Source organism: Strigops habroptila, chromosome Z (assembly GCF_004027225.2).
Source record: "Strigops habroptila isolate Jane chromosome Z, bStrHab1.2.pri, whole genome shotgun sequence".
NCBI classification, from domain to species: domain Eukaryota; kingdom Metazoa; phylum Chordata; class Aves; order Psittaciformes; family Psittacidae; genus Strigops; species Strigops habroptila.
Window position 1 is genome coordinate 285,744 of NC_044302.2, and position 16,017 is coordinate 301,760.

The 16,017-nt window shown below is 36.6% G+C and overlaps 1 protein-coding gene across 2 annotated transcripts in view; it reads left to right on the forward strand.

The window, feature by feature from the left end:
- NETO2 (neuropilin and tolloid like 2) overlaps positions 1-16,017 on the forward strand; it is a 31,196-nt gene that overhangs the window by 11,629 nt on the left and 3,550 nt on the right. For both annotated transcript variants that reach the window (XM_030470691.1, XM_030470692.1), the window contains exons 2-8: positions 428-484; positions 1,984-2,124; positions 4,056-4,304; positions 5,899-5,943; positions 6,033-6,160; positions 9,565-9,793; positions 13,502-13,615. In XM_030470691.1, coding sequence (XP_030326551.1) covers positions 428-484; positions 1,984-2,124; positions 4,056-4,304; positions 5,899-5,943; positions 6,033-6,160; positions 9,565-9,793; positions 13,502-13,615 — 963 coding nt within the window. The remainder of the gene's footprint in view (positions 1-427; positions 485-1,983; positions 2,125-4,055; positions 4,305-5,898; positions 5,944-6,032; positions 6,161-9,564; positions 9,794-13,501; positions 13,616-16,017) is intronic.

Consider the following 16,017-nt stretch of genomic DNA (forward strand, 5'->3'; position numbering starts at 1 on the left):
CCAGAGAAGTCATTTGTACACGTTACACAAATGAAGGTTTAGAATAAATATGGTTCAATATAGCAGAGAAGCATCTTGTTTCAGGATATAAAAGTTATATAGCAGATAGGTACCATATAATTTTATAAAATGCTTGCAAATTAGTAGACAATCTAGAAAACATTCTTGAAGTTCCCTCAAACAATAAAGATTACTATTCTTACATATGCTTTCTTAAGGAACCTGGAAAAACTGACACCGCACTTAGACTGCACTAGTTTCCTAAAGTTGAAATTTTAAGAAAGCACATAAATGCATTATGTATTTTTGTATGTTCCAAGTTGTTATGGTTAGTGATTTCTAGGATTTGCATGAATCAGGACTGCAGAAAATGGTCTATAATTTTGATGAATTACTGATGTTTTTCCTGTCCAATTTCTCTCATCAGTGTTACTAGTAACAATCTTTGTAGTGGAAGGGATTGCCGTTGCACAGAAGACACAAGGTACAATTTTGGTTTGATGATTTTCTTTCAAAAAATGTAATGGTTTTCTCATTTTTAAATAAGTAATTTAAGTGAAAGAAAGTATTTGTGTTCAGATATTAATAGCTCTTGAATTATCAATATGAATTCCAGTATTTTCAATTTTCCCCCTATTTACTACATTTTTTTTCCAGTTGAACAAAGCCATTCAGTCACAAAGAACGTGGAAGCTCAAGTTACCCAGTTAAAATTGTATGGGCTTAGACCTTAGAAGTGGGGAAAAAAGCACCACAGAAATTCATGTGTTCTGTATCTGATAAGCTTTTCAAATAGTCCACCCACAACCATTTTTGAAGCTTGCTGAGTGGGGAAGGCATCAGTTTCACAAAACTTATTTTCTTATATGCTTGATTAACCCACGCTTAGGAGAGAAGAATTCCTAGAAATGACACATACAGAATTTCCTTTAACAATTTCTGCAGTAGAGACTAAGTTTTCACCCCCATAAATCCAAAAGCTGTCAAGATACCAGTGGAAGGTGATATAATTTACTGGAGGCAGCCAAGACCTAATCAGCATGGACTCCCACTCAAAGGTCTGCAAATTAAAACTGTGTAAATATAAATAACATTATGAGATCACCCTGTAAGATTTAGGAAAAATCTCGCAGAAACCACATATCCTGTGTCTTACTCAGTCCAGTGCCGCTGATAAAAAGGAGAAGGGCCAAATGTGCTTGAGAAGAATGTCAGAGATCATACTATTCCCAACTCCCTTCCCTTTGGATAAGGAAATCAGAACTAACAAAGCTCCTGCAAATGGTCCAGCATGGTGCAGTAGTTTAGTAAACTGCATAATCTCAGTCAAGGACCATATTTCCCTGAACATCCAGAAGAGCTTTGATCTTAAATGAGACCCTTAGCTACCAGTTCAAACTACCTATTGCTAGTAATTTTATTAGCTACCATTGATGTATTTAGTGTATTTGACAAATCATAATTTGTTCTGTTACAAGCATTCTGTGTTTAAAAAAAATACTGTAAATAGATATTTAGCCTAAGGGCCACATACTTCAGTATAATCTGGAATAACGGCAAAAATAGTAAAAGCTAACAAATATTTTTGATTATATTATTTGTGTAGGAATGGAGAAGACATAAGCCATAAAATAATGCTGCTGTATCAGCAGCCACTCTATTCGACTTAGAAAGAAGAGCATCAAAAAGTCTAAACTGACTTGGGTAAAAAAAATATACTCCCTCTCTTCCCTTCCCAAGGATTACTCAACATATTTGATATTCGGAAACTGTGATCTCTTTAGGGTATATCACATCACTAAATTAAAAATAAGATTTTCTTTGCTAGATATTAGCAAGCAACATAGAAGAGGCTTTTCAACCAAAATAAATTACTTTCTTCTTTCATAGGATATGGGTTATATCAGTGTTTTACTTTTTTGCAAAACCAAACTTGCATGCTTGCAGGAGAAATTTATTTGATCTCTTTTTTTTCCACTTAAGGTGGGCAAAATATTGGCATGAATCGTATTCCTCCTACCCAGTGTGACAATTGGGTACGGACAAGCAATGGCGGACATTTTGCTTCACCAAACTACCCTAATATGTACCCACCAAATCAAGAGTGCATCTATATATTAGAAGGTACATGCTGTATTTCTCTTTCATTGTGTTGTAATCTTACTGTTCATTGGATAATCCTGAACTGTTAAAACTGTGTCATCTTACTATACTCTCAAATACTGTATAGCCATACTGGTAAATAATAAATTCTGCAGTCATTTGGTTAAACAAGAAACTAAATTTGCTCTCTGAAGTAATAACAACACATTAATAGAAAATGCTATCATTCAGAATTACCTGTATGGAATAATACATACCGTCATGGCCAGAAAAAGTGGCATCAGATCTACTGTAATCTGTGAAGACACAGAACTGCTAAGATAAAAACTGTGACTTGCCATCTTAATATCACTTCCAATATTGCTGATAATAAAAAGCAAAAGATGCATGAAGACTGTCTTCACATTTACCAGACTACTGTATTATTCAAAGTGTATCCCACAAGCAGAAAATCTTTATTCTGTCCTCTGTTAATAAAAAAAGACATATCTGACTGCCATAGAAGTGTACGAAAAATGTGGAGATTTGTTAGCACTGTGGAGGTCACTACTAAAATAACGTGATGAGGACAAAAAAAAAATCCTTAACTAGAATAAAACCACATTCCAACAAGAATATCTTGAGTAAAGGCTGCAAGACTTGGGACACACTAATTATTTTTTCCTCTTACTAGAATACGCCCAAAACCCACTGAAGTCAGCTAAAAATGTTAGTCGGGTTAATGATCAGATTCATATCAATTAATTGAAATATTTCAAGTAACATGTTTTAGTGAGGTTTTATATGTACAGTATAGTAGTGGTTCACAGACCCTCATTTTTGCTTGTATGCATGCACATCTGAAGTTCTGCATCTTTCCTGCCAGTGAAGGCACAGGGGAGCAGATGTGTCCATCTTCAGCATTGGGACATACCAGACCCACTGCTGGATCTCCCTGGTGCGAGGCAGTTTCCATGGGGCACAAAGCCTCACAGTCCTTATACAGAAAAATTATGGTTTCCTGAGTGAGACCAAGGTCCTCCGCAATTTCTAGCTAAAATATTCCTGCAGACCTCTGTCAATATGTGCAGCTATGAATGTTTTTAACTCATGTGTAAGGTCTAAACAAAGTGTTAGAGACGTACAAGTAAATCCTTTTTGCATTCAGAAGCACCAGACAGCATGTGGTTCTTTAATGCTGTCATTCCAAGTAACCAATTAGTATCTGAAAGTTCATGTAGCTTAATAGATGACAGGAACAAGAAACACTTATGCTATTCATACGATATACAGTCACAGTTCCGAACTACAGATGTGGAAGTCTGGTCACAAACTAGCCATAGCTGCATCTCCTCAGGACTTAGGGGTCTGATCCAAGTCCTGATGTTAGACTGCCACTGGTTCAGACTTAGTAGTCACCTGCATATTAATAATGTATATGAAGCATTTACACTTCTCTGAATATTCTAGTAAAAGATGTCTCCTGCCAAAGGATCTCCAAATTTGGGCTTGATGTTTTGGAAATGTACCAGTAAGCAGTTCTTCATATCTTTTTCTTTTCCATTCTTTTCTGTATCCCTCAATGTTTTGTCCTTTTTTTAATGTACTTTGCTTTCACAGAATACTGTTTTTAATTTATATTTAATATTAAACCTTGTTTGAATAGTTTTGCATATATGTTAGTATCTGTTACATGTGCTGAATTCAATTTATGTTATTTCTGAATTTTCAACAATAAAGATCAGCAAGCAAAAAAAATTCCATGAAAAAGGATTTCCTACACAATAATTTTTATTTTTTTTTTTTTACAGTATATCTGAGGTTTTGTAGCAGACTGCCAGATGTATTTTGAGAAGTTTCCAGTCTCTTTTTTATCTTGCTGTCTTGGAGGCCTGTCTGTTCATTATTTCATGTCTTCATTTGTTTTTTATATAGATCTTCATTTAATCTTTTGCTCGATTTTTTCTGTCTAGCTTCTCCACGACAGAGAATTGAGTTGACCTTTGATGAACCTTATTACATAGAACCTTCATTTGAATGTCGCTTTGATCATCTGGAGGTTCGAGATGGACCCTTCGGTTTCTCCCCTCTCATTAATCGTTACTGTGGTCTGAAAAGTCCTGCACTAATTAGATCAACAGGGAGATTTATGTGGATCAAGTTTACTTCTGATGAGGAGCTGGAAGGAAAGGGATTTCAAGCAAAGTACTCATTTATACCAGGTAAAGATGCCTAACATTCTCACTGAGTTAATGACTGTCCGCTCCCATGGAATTCTGTGATGTGTTTATGCTGGCACTCCAGAGCTGTATTTCATCTTAAGTGCTTACGAAGGCAAAGTGGCAATGCAATAGTTAGAGTCTCAATCCTGCTAATCCTACAGCATACTTAACTATAAACCACTTTGGAAAATAATTGACTGAAGGAAATTGCAGGTCTGCAGTTTGCTAGAGAAGTCAATCGATCTTGTTTGTGCTGAAGGCTTTACCAACTTCCCTCTTTGTTACTACTCTGATTTGTACCAGTACTTTGCCAGTGCTAGTAATGGAAAGAGCATTTATGTAGGCAAATAGCTGTCGTTTTCAACAGCCTATCGTCCAGGAATATAAGATACTATGAGAAAAACACCTGAAGCACATCTACAATAGCACTTCCAGCCAGATGCAAAGCATTTTAAATCTCCATTCTGAAAAGCCAGAGGAAATACCTACACAGTCCAAGCATCAGCTCTCAGTATAACTAGATTCTCTCAACCCACAAGCTCAGACAACAGAATTGTTCTTTGCTTAAAGTACTGTGTAGTTTACAGGGTATGGAAGAGAAGATAATATGCTGACAGTGCCTTTATTAAAACAAAAGTACATCTGCTCTGTGGGGCCACTTAAAACTGGCAGGGCATTCTTTTTACAGGAAAATTTGACGTGGTGTCCTTGTGCAGTGCTTGACTGCTGTCCTTCATAGATACTACACATGTAGTTATCAGCATTTTATTGTCCTATGGGACAAAAGGCCATATACAAATGTCAGCTTTACTACTACTATAAATGTATACACAGGCATAAGTTTTTAATGTCACCTTTACTCAACTGGTCTTTACCTCTACAGCACATGAAAACACTACATGATTATGTCCTACTGCTCATAGAACTGTATACTTTACTAGGGATTTAAACTTGGAAACTCTTCAGATTAAGAAGACTGGTGAACAGTCCACTGGGAGTAACACACTAAAATGTTTTCATAGGGTCAGTACTTAAGTGTTTTGTTAAGTTCATTTCCAAAGCCATTTCATTAACATCACTGTCAAAACTAACTTAGCCTAGTTCCAGGCTGGAACTTAAAATGTACATATAAACTGTGTATTATTTTTGCAATAGGTTGTAGCAACTGAAGGCCCAATTTTATTTTTTTTTTTCCCTTTTCTTTCCTCTACATTTACATGGAGTGTGGTAAAATATTTTGAGATTGTGAAAATGGAAGGGGACATGCACATACACCCCCACTCAGTTCACAAAAAAGTTAAAATTTTCAGTGAAAACTTCAGAATGTAATGTAGGAACAATGTACCTAATAGTGGGTTTTGTGTTATGCTGGAAATCTGTGCTGTCAGTATAGAATTACCTTATTCAGATCAGGTCAATCTTTGTGGAATAATGTTATCTGAAAGAAGAAATCTGTCTCTATGCCTTGCAATCAACTCAGTAAACAGTTTTTATTGTGATATAATAATAGACATAATCTTCAGCTTATACTAAAACTTGAAGTGATTCTCAAGCACTGATAGCCCATGTGATTTATGACTTTTTTCTATTACAGATCCTGACTTCACTTACCTAGGAGGTATTTTAAATCCCATCCCAGGTCTAGTATTACAGTAACAATTTCTTTATACATTAAATTTTAAATTAATATCATATTGCATTTGACTGCAAGGTGTATCTTCTCCCTAGACTGCCAGTTTGAGCTCTCAGGAGCTGATGGAATAGTACGTTCTAGTCAAGTAGAACAAGAAGGAAAAACAAAACCAGGACAAGCAGTTGACTGCATATGGACAATTAAAGCTACTCCAAATGCTAAGGTGGGTTTCATTCCTATCATTCAACATATAATGGGTTACCAAGTCATTAGTAACAGGTAATAGTCACTAGCTGTGATTTGCATAATTTCTCACTTTCACTGAAACGAGTTACTTATCGGTGGCTTAGGAAATCCAGATAGAGGATTGTTCCTGAAATTAAACTTACAGAGCAAGTCCACAAGGGTTAGGGTTAGGGTTATTTGAAACTTAAAATACAAAATAACTGTGAACACTCTTCAAGCAACAATTTTCAAGGGCATTTGACTTGGAGTCTGGTTTTATTGGAAGATGGCAGGCAAAGATGCTAGCTAACAGTTTTGATAAATTTCATTAAATCTTGCTGCCACATTTTAAAATTTTGCCTCCAGTGGTTCTATTGGAAAATTTGGTTTTGTTCAAAGTCAAAAGAACACATATCTGCTCCTCTCCAGTGTAATTCACAATCCAGCACCTTAAACCCCACTTTCAACAGTAGCCTTAGCTAAAATGAAAAGCTTTAGCTGGAAGCAGCTGAGGAATTGTCACTCCTTCTCTTCTGCCTTAGCTATAGGATCACACCCTCTTAAAGTGCTACAATAAAATTTGCTAGAGCTTTTCTGCCCAAGCCCTAAAGCGGCAGAGGAGCTGTTGAAGCCAAAAATCAGCACACATTACCTGCGTACCTGGTATTTGTGATTGTGCGTGCAGAACTAGAGGCTGCTTAGGAAAGCATCACTATCTTATGCCCATTAAAAACAACTTGAGCTTTATTGTTGGGCAAGGAAAAGAATAAAATCCTATTCATAATTCCAAATATAGCCTGTTCAACAAAAACCAATAGCTATATGTTTTAGGAGACATGGAATGGTTAATAACTTAGGAGTTGCACTGAAGAATACATACTTTTTCTCCATATAGCATACACATCTTTCATTTTTCTCCTGTATGTGTGTTAAAGCACACATCACTGCTTGTGTGTACATAAAAATTAAAAATTATTTCTAAGCAGTAGCTGCCAAGATGACAAACCTACTCTATGCCTTCCTACGTACCACAGTGGTTAACTAACCAGTCCTATTAACCAACTTCCAAATTAGAAGTTTAAAACCAGCAACCTAAAAGATGGTAGTAAGAGGACAAGACAAGAAAGAAACTAAAACTTCGTTAATATATTTGAGCCTTTGAGGAAGTGACTCAACTCCCAGGAGCCCTATACTAGTCTAAGTAATAGTAGCAGTTCCTCCAGAAACAGTAATAAAACCATTTTCTCCCTACATTGCCACTTGAGTGCACCAGGTCTTATGCTTAAGCATTTTAATAAATTATTGAATGTTGCCAGAAGGCAGAGTTATAGTTGGGTCAGTCCTGCGATTAGATCATCATCCTAAATTACAGAGCTAAAACATTACAGAAAAATAATTCTTAGTATTCTGAGAGTAGTTTCTCAAGCTTCAAATCTGGCAGAATTATGATGATAAAATCCATTAGATCTGATATGGTGCAGTCTCTTGAGAAAAATAAGCATAGACATTTTTAATTTCTTCAATTTGATTTTGAAATAAATTTTTAAAACTGACACAACTGCAGCAATGAAAGGACTTTTAAAATCTACGTAACAGATATTTACACATACAGAGAATAAAGTGTCCTAGTTTATTTTTAGCTTCCCTTGTAATTTCACAGCAGATAGATGAAGTCAATTATTAAATGAAAATACCATCTCTCAGCCCATATACTAGCACTTAACAGCTCACACCCATGTTTGTGAGATAAGACATTAGTGGAAGACAGGTTCTCAATGCAGCTGAGAACAAAGACAGCAGGAGTGAAAAAAAAAAGGAAGAAAAAAAATGTGTACTGAAAATCACATAATAGCGCGATGAAGCATGAGATAATATGGCACAGGCTGCACCTTTTCATAGTGTGCAAGGGGAGACAGAGCTGGCAACCTGCCTCTGGAAAACACTGGAAAGGAAAAGTGTGCCAATGTTTCCTGCATTTTTCTGTGCTCGCTATTTTACCATGTTTTCAATAGAGCTTGTTAAGTGTGTTTAGGAGAGGAATATTTTTTTTATTTCCCCACATAAAGTTGGTTGGTTTTGGTTTAGTGAATTCTTTACAATTCAGTTTTAAAAGGCTTTGGCTGTAGCTGAGGTTAAAAGAGAGATACATCAAAAGGGCAGGAAAAATAGGTAATACAGAAGTAGTAAGTGTGGTATTAATCTACTCTTGTCTCCCCTGCTTCACAAGCTAAACAAGAGCTGGAGATGTTTGTCATGAGGTAGACGCATGAAAAAGCACGCTGTGCAAAAGGTCCTTAGCAGCCTGAGAGACAGTTGTAGGCTGTAGTCACTCAAAATACATCCAGTCTACACCTTATCTGAGGAACATACTGAAGACCTTGAGGGTAGAGGAGGAGCCTTCTCCCACGGAGCAGGAGACCTCTGCTTCCACATGGGTAGATTTCTTCTCTGTCAAAATAATGGCTATCTGAGGAATTTTTAAAGTTTAAGGATGGCCTTTGCAGCATGCCTAGGTGACTGAGTTACACAGCTCATTTAACTTCCCCTAGAATTTTGAGAATCCCAATACAACCATTCCAGAGACTAAAAAGGCCTGTGATTTTTCATGTAATTCTAGCTAAATTACAATCTTGCATAAGTTTCCTGCTTCAGCAAAATAAATTATTTGTTTATTTTCCAAGTGCCATATTGGTCTTCCACTTTCCTTGCTGCATATGTTCTAACACATATGCTGCCTTCTCTTGAATTAGAGTCCTGCTTTTGGAGGAATTAAGATTGGTTTAACTTGTTAACTCTTCCTAGATAGCCAGCTTTTACTTTTCTTCTGGTTCCATTTTTATTCAGACTTCTCCTGACTTCATGGCTTGTGTCTTCCATAACAGTGCTATGGTTTGATAATTAGCTTTCATTCTGAAGCAACAAATTTTAATTTCCTTATTTTTTCTTCAGAGCCTTTCTGACTAGACTCCTTCCCTCATATTTTAACATTGTTAGGAATTGAAAGAAAAGAGAACAGTCAAAATACTATTAAAATTCTTTCAGCACATTTATGTGTTTCTCATATCTCTTCTAGAGTAATAGGCTGCACATGTAGCAGAGCTCTTTAGGGCTTTCTTCAACAAGTGTGTTAGTTTTTACCTTTTTTTTTTTTCCCCAAAGGGGAGTAGAAATGTATCAGAGTAAATTATTAAGTAAAGATTATTCTGGGGAAGGGGTGAAGCGAAATAGACACTTAAAACAAACTTCAAGTAAAACTCCACATTTACATTTAATTAGAAAATGTAAGTTTAAAAGTGCTGTGTATTGGGAGTTACACATGTAAGGGGACACATCTCCAAGATCTGCTAAGAAAGACTGTCTGTATTACTTTTCCTAGAGACTTTAATTTCTCTTTTCTAACAGATTTATATGCGATTTCTCGACTATCAAATGGAGCATTCAAATGAATGCAAAAGAAACTTTGTTGCTGTGTATGATGGAAGTAGTTCTATTGAAAACCTGAAGGCAAAATTCTGCAGTACTGTAGCAAACGATGTCATGCTGCAGACTGGGACGGGTGTGGTGCGAATGTGGGCAGACGAAGGCAGTAGGCTAAGCAGATTCAGAATGCTGTTCACTTCCTTTGTGGATCGTAAGTATATTTTGAAGTGCCTATTCTCCCTGATACTTCAGGTATTTTAGGGAAAGCATCAGCTATATATTATGCAGCAGGAACACATGAAAAAGATTGTTTCTGTTTCCTTCATGTACTGGTGTCTAAATTAAATACTTGATTTATTACAGTTATAAGCACAGTTCCTGAAGAAAGGCTTTCCTCCATTCTTAAAAGGTTTATTTTTCATTTTAAGTCAGTAATAATACAGCTCTAGGCTATGTTATTCTCACAAAGAGTTATACAGATGAGCACAGTCTTGCTTAAAAAAGACAGCAGTGTGACTGAAGTGTGCTGTCCCACTAGCCTTCATCTTCCAGTTCCCTGCCAGCTTCCACAACAGGCTCTTCTCAAGCCCACACAGGATGTTTAGAAGGCTAGAGAACACGTGACCCCCCCGAGTCTGGAACTACCTCCTGTTTCGGATCTGGAAGTACACGCACTCCAGCTACACCTAAGCTGCTACCTCCTTCTCAGCTGCATGTGGCTTGGAGCGATCCCACACGTGTTCCCTTAGCAAAGTCCAGTTGTGTTGCACAACCATGGATAAGCAGTTAAATTCAAACTATTTAAGAAGGCTGTATTAAAAGCAGAGCTGTAAATGCAAACTGGATTTCTGTTTGGATCCCATAGCCTGGGGTGGAGATAGTCTTTATTCGCATCGTAAATGAAGATGTTTCTTAAAAGTGTGCTTTTTGTGAGATTTTCTTTGAAGTGCTTTGTCTCTGAACTTACTGGAATATGTTGCCTCACATATTTACAAAGGACGACATCGTCCACTTTGCAGAACCTGAAAATGAGTGGCATCTTCAGGGCTAAAGTAGACTAAGTTCAGAACTGCAGAGCAGATCTGCGATACATGGGGAGAGCTGAATGAAGCATATCTGCCACTTCAGGAAATCAGACCTATGCTTGTGCCAAAGGTTTTCAAAAAGCTCTGCTTGAAGAATAAGTAGTACAGATTTGCTGTCAAAATACCTTTTTAGACAGAACTAACATGTCTGTAGCCAGTCATGAAAGAGATCCTGGTCACCACCTTGCAAAAAAGTTTAGGTTACAGATAGCAAGTGGATTTTATATTCTGTTCCATAAAACAGTAAAATTTTAACACAAGCTAAAAGTTAGACTTAAGAGACTTAAGAGAAATAGCTAATTGCTTATGTTGCCTAGATGGTGTAATAAACAATTGCATGGTTCAAACTAGTCTATTGTTTAAGCTACAAGAGGCAATTTAATAACAGTTAGATACTGTGCTTAAAACTGGTGTTTACTGCAATTCACAACTTGCAAAATTGAGAACTGCTTTTCCAGTAGCATTTATTTCAATACAGTTATTGATATTAGTGATAGTGCAAATTATTCCAGCTTCCAATCTAGAAAATGCTATGAATTTTTCCAGGGAAATTATCTGTTTATATTACAAATACTGGAATGGGGTTGGGTTTTTCTTCCGTTGAGTTTAGGTTTTGGGGGTTCTTTTTGTGGTGTTTTTTTGAGTGCAAGAGGTTGAAACAGTAACTACTCCTAAAGCTAGATAACTTTGCCAACTTACAATTTTAAAGCAATTCAAAAGTCATTGGCAGAAGAAAACCTGAAAAGGTATGTTGTGATTTTTATTTATGTTTTAACTTGGGATACCATCTTTATTGGGTAGGGTAATGGAAAGGTATGTGTCTGAAAAATGTTTCGTGTATTTTTAAATCATCTCGTGATAAGCAATTTTTCTAATTGAAAAAAGTGAATCCTTGCTTATCTTATTTTCAGATCATTAGGCTATTTTTCTCTTCTACCTTTCTAATGATTTGTAATTATATGAAGCCAACCATGAAAACAATCAGTATTTCTGCAAAGATTTACATAAATGAACTAATTGTGCGTGACAGTCACCTAACACACACCTAGTACTGCTTGCAGATTTGACTAATTCAGCTAACAGCAATGTTAAAAATCAATGTATTTGATTTGTGGCTCAATTCAGTATAACTGAATGGCTGTGGTTCAATTCAATATAACATGAATAATGCTACATACAAAGAACACTGTGAACATTGCACCAGTCTTAGGCAGCCGTTACGAGCCCAGCTATGTCCTTGAAGCCATGGAGTGGAATCAGTCAATCCTTGTGACTTGTAGACTTAATCCCCAGATAAACGACAGGAAAATAAAGTCTATTTGTCCCATCTTTATGAACCTGTGAACAAAAGCCATCCCCAAAAAATGTTAAGGAGGCTACACAGAAATGTAAGATAGAGACTGTGCAGGCAGATGGAGAAGCAGCAGCAGAATGCATCATCCAAATATATGAAACAAATGACCCTGTTCAGGGAAATTAAGGGAATAATTTTAATAATAATTTTTCCTCTCCCTCCAAAAGAACAACAACTCCATAGTGATCTATATTGGAACACCAGCAGATACACATGGATCCATGACAACCACTCTGGACACAAATTTCATAGATCCTCCTTTATGTCAGTCAGAAATACTTCAGTAGGTATTGTAGACTATTACATACGTAGCCTTTTTAAGCTATTGTGTTTAAATGATGAGCCTGTTTATCCTTTACAAAGTAAAGCTTGTGCAGTCTTTCTTTCCAAATTCAGGAGAACCTACCTACTCCTTTTTCTGTCACTGAGGCTCTGAAGCCTCACAGAAGGAGTGAGAAATGCTTTATTCAGGATTAGTCACCCTCCTCTGCTCTACCCTTTGGATTTTGTATTGTGTTTCAGAGAATCCAGACTGCTGAAGAATAAATTCTTTCTATGAAACCAAGGAGAACATCTACCATATTTGCTGTTTAATGTATAACTGACTCCACTGATAATAGACATTTATATCATAAAAAATACCACATTACAAAGACAAAGAGAAATTTCTTGACTAGTGCCCAGAATTCATAAAGAATTTCCTATGCATATTAAGTAACATCCTGAAAAGAATTATTACTATTTTTAATATTTTTTTAATGTCAAGGAGCTGTACCAAACATTTACAGAAACATAAAATCTTTAGGGCAACTTTCTAGTTAATTTATTTCTTCAAATGTCTAACTATATATAGACAAATAGATAAAAAGCTAAACTGTACTCTCGCAATCCCTGCATTAGCTCTAACAGGAGGATCTAGGAGCTTTGATTCACAAACAAGAATGACTTAGATGCCTCCATCTAAGTTACTGAAATCTCTTGCAGTTACTGAAACAGTCCTCCACAAGCTGAAATCTGATTTGCCTTAAGATATTAATGGGCTCTAAAATGCATATGTTCAGGAACTGCTTCACAACATCTACATAGCAGATGCACAGCAGACTGAATAAATATGTAACTGGTGGTGAGCATGCGATTTTTAAGTATTTAGAGCCAAGTATTTTAAAGCCCAGTATTAAAGTATTATTTTAAAGACAAGTATTAAAGCCGCCTTCTGTTATCTGTGGTGTGTGACTGTCTCTATCTGCTACCCATTTTGAGCAAGAATTTTTTTTGTAGCATTGATAATGCCCTTGCCAGAAATCATATGACAGGAGTAAATCATCCAGTAATTAGTGATGTGCAAGAAAAGTTTTTGTGTTTGAAATGGAGATAAAAAATGAGTACGCATGTTAAAAAAAACAACAGGAATTTACTAGTTTTATTGCTGTGCATCGATTACTGAAAATTCCTAATGTTTTCTTTCTCTTCTCTCCTTCAGCTCCCTGCTCAGGCAACACTTACTTCTGCCATAGCAACATGTGCATCAATAATTCTTTAGTGTGCAATGGCATTCAGAACTGTGCATACCCTTGGGATGAAAATCACTGCAGAGGTGAATATTGTCCAAAGTATAGCCTTTGTGAGCTAGGCTGGTCAGTTTGCCTTTCAAGAAAGTAATGAAATGTCTTTTTCCTGGAAATATGCTGAAGACAGCTATTCTACTAATCTCAGAAGGGTGGTGTTCCAAATTGTTTATTTAAACTCAGGAGATGTGCAAGCATCTTGAATATTGATCTTACTGCTTTATAATTATATTACTTCAGCCTCAGCATAAAGTATCTTAATTTAAAAGGGTCAGCTTAATAGGAAATAGAATTTAGTATTTGCCAGGCTGCATCCTATCCATTTCTGAACTTTAAATGAAGCAAAGATTGTAGGGACAGGTAATACCTTTTAGAGAAAAAAATACAGAGCTTGAAAAAGACAGACAAGCCTTGAAGCAAAGGACTTTCTCAAGCAACAGTCTTCAAAGAGAAAGACAATTTTAAAATACTTATTTTAAGTTGCTAATCACAGGCTATCTCAGAGTAAATGCAGCTGCTGCATATAGTGTGAGAATGGGTAGGAAGAATTGTTTAACAAGCAGAAGTCATCGCTTATGGAAAACAGATGTAAATCACTGCTTTTAGAACACGGGGCACAGGAGTGTTGTTTAAATCATCACAGCTACAGGAAAAATGTGTCTCAATATCAGGTTTTGTAGGAAAAATTCTCATGATATGAGGAAACTGTTATTCTGCTAAAGTGCAAATATATTCACCTGTGCTTCAACAATCACTGAATTTTCAGAGTTGGAACAAAGTAAGATCACCAGATCTTGCTAAAAGAAACCAAGAAAGGAACCACATGTGAGCAGGGTGGTTTGTTGGTTGGGTTTTTTTTGACAAAGAATGGCGTAAATAGGTCTGAACACATGACTCCAGAAAGGTTTAAATACGAACTCCATTTCAAAGAGAAACTGACCCTGCAGGAAGGGTCAAAACCTTCTTTACAGAAAATCTTGAAATCAGATGGCTTTTCAACACACGAATCCTACTTAAGTTTTTAGTAAATACATATTAAAAAACTTCCTTTGAAATTTCATTTGGGGCAAACAAAAAAATACACACCACTAATAAATACTCAAATGCAAGGTATGTTCTGGAAGCTTTCCAGTTAACAAAGCTGATCCATAACTCCCAAGTTTTCAGTGTAAAAGTGAGCTCCTCTAAACAATGCTTAGCTTTGTTAATATTCAGCATTCCCTCTTAAGTGCAATTTCCAGATGTCTTTCCCATCTTTACCAACCACTTTCTAGAATCTTGCCTAGAATCCACACTTCACTCACATACTGCAGTATTTAAAAAATGAATTCCATTAAAACCGTGTCGCAGCATGAAGAAAGCGTCTTTCCCAGTATTTGTAAATTGCTGTAATGGTGCTGAATAACCTACCATGTTTTATGCTTAATACAATCTAAATTCTACTGTAATACTTGCACAGCAGATAATGAAGAGACAGCTGAAGACTGGATCCATATTGCCAGCTTAGGCAGACTGCAGGGAGGCTGCTGCAGCCAAATAAGCAATATCTAGCCTTAAAAAGAAACTTCTCACAGTTGTGTAAAATTCCTGCCAGCACCCAGAGTCCTCATGTAGTCAGTACTGATAGCTACCAAAACCTGAGTATATTGTGAACTGAGCCAAGTGGCACAAAAATTGATAGGAAAGTCGGTTGTGTGCTATTTATTTGAGACTGAAGAAGACATCACCTTTTGCATGACAGCTTCTTCACCAGAGTATCTTCCAAGAATTAAGAAACATAGACACAGATGAGAAAAATGCCATAGTGCTGAAATTCATACATCCCACAACGTATGGTAACACTGAGATCTAAGCTAGGCATGTTTAAACCATGACAGCAGGACAAGGGAGATAGCCTCCTTCACGTTAAAGGTACAAGTTTAACTCAGAGTAGACAGTCAACGGTCTGAAGTAGAACTGTATTTCAGACATAATTTCTTACTAGCCAACTCCCATGGCGTCTGTTTAGTATATGGATTGTTTCAAACTGTATAGGGTGGTATAGACTCTCTCCAAGGACTGTGTGCAGAGTACTTAGGTGCATAATACAGATATCCAGGAGCCAGATATCTGAACATAATATGCAACATCTAGGTTACTGTATTTTCTTCTACATAGTCTTAAATGCTTTCCTCCTCCAGTAGAGGACATTGCAGAGTCTCACTGTAGAATTCTGTAAGTCCCCTAGGAAAGTCATAGAATCACAGATTGGTTTGGGTTGGAAGGGACCTTAAAGCTCATCCACTTCCTATCCCCTGCCATGGGCAAGGACACTTTGCACTAGACCAGGTTGCTCAAGGCCCATCCAACCTGGACTTGAACACTGCCAAACAAGTACATTTACAGAACTGAAATCCAACTGGAAAAATTTAATCTTCAAATAAGAATTTTT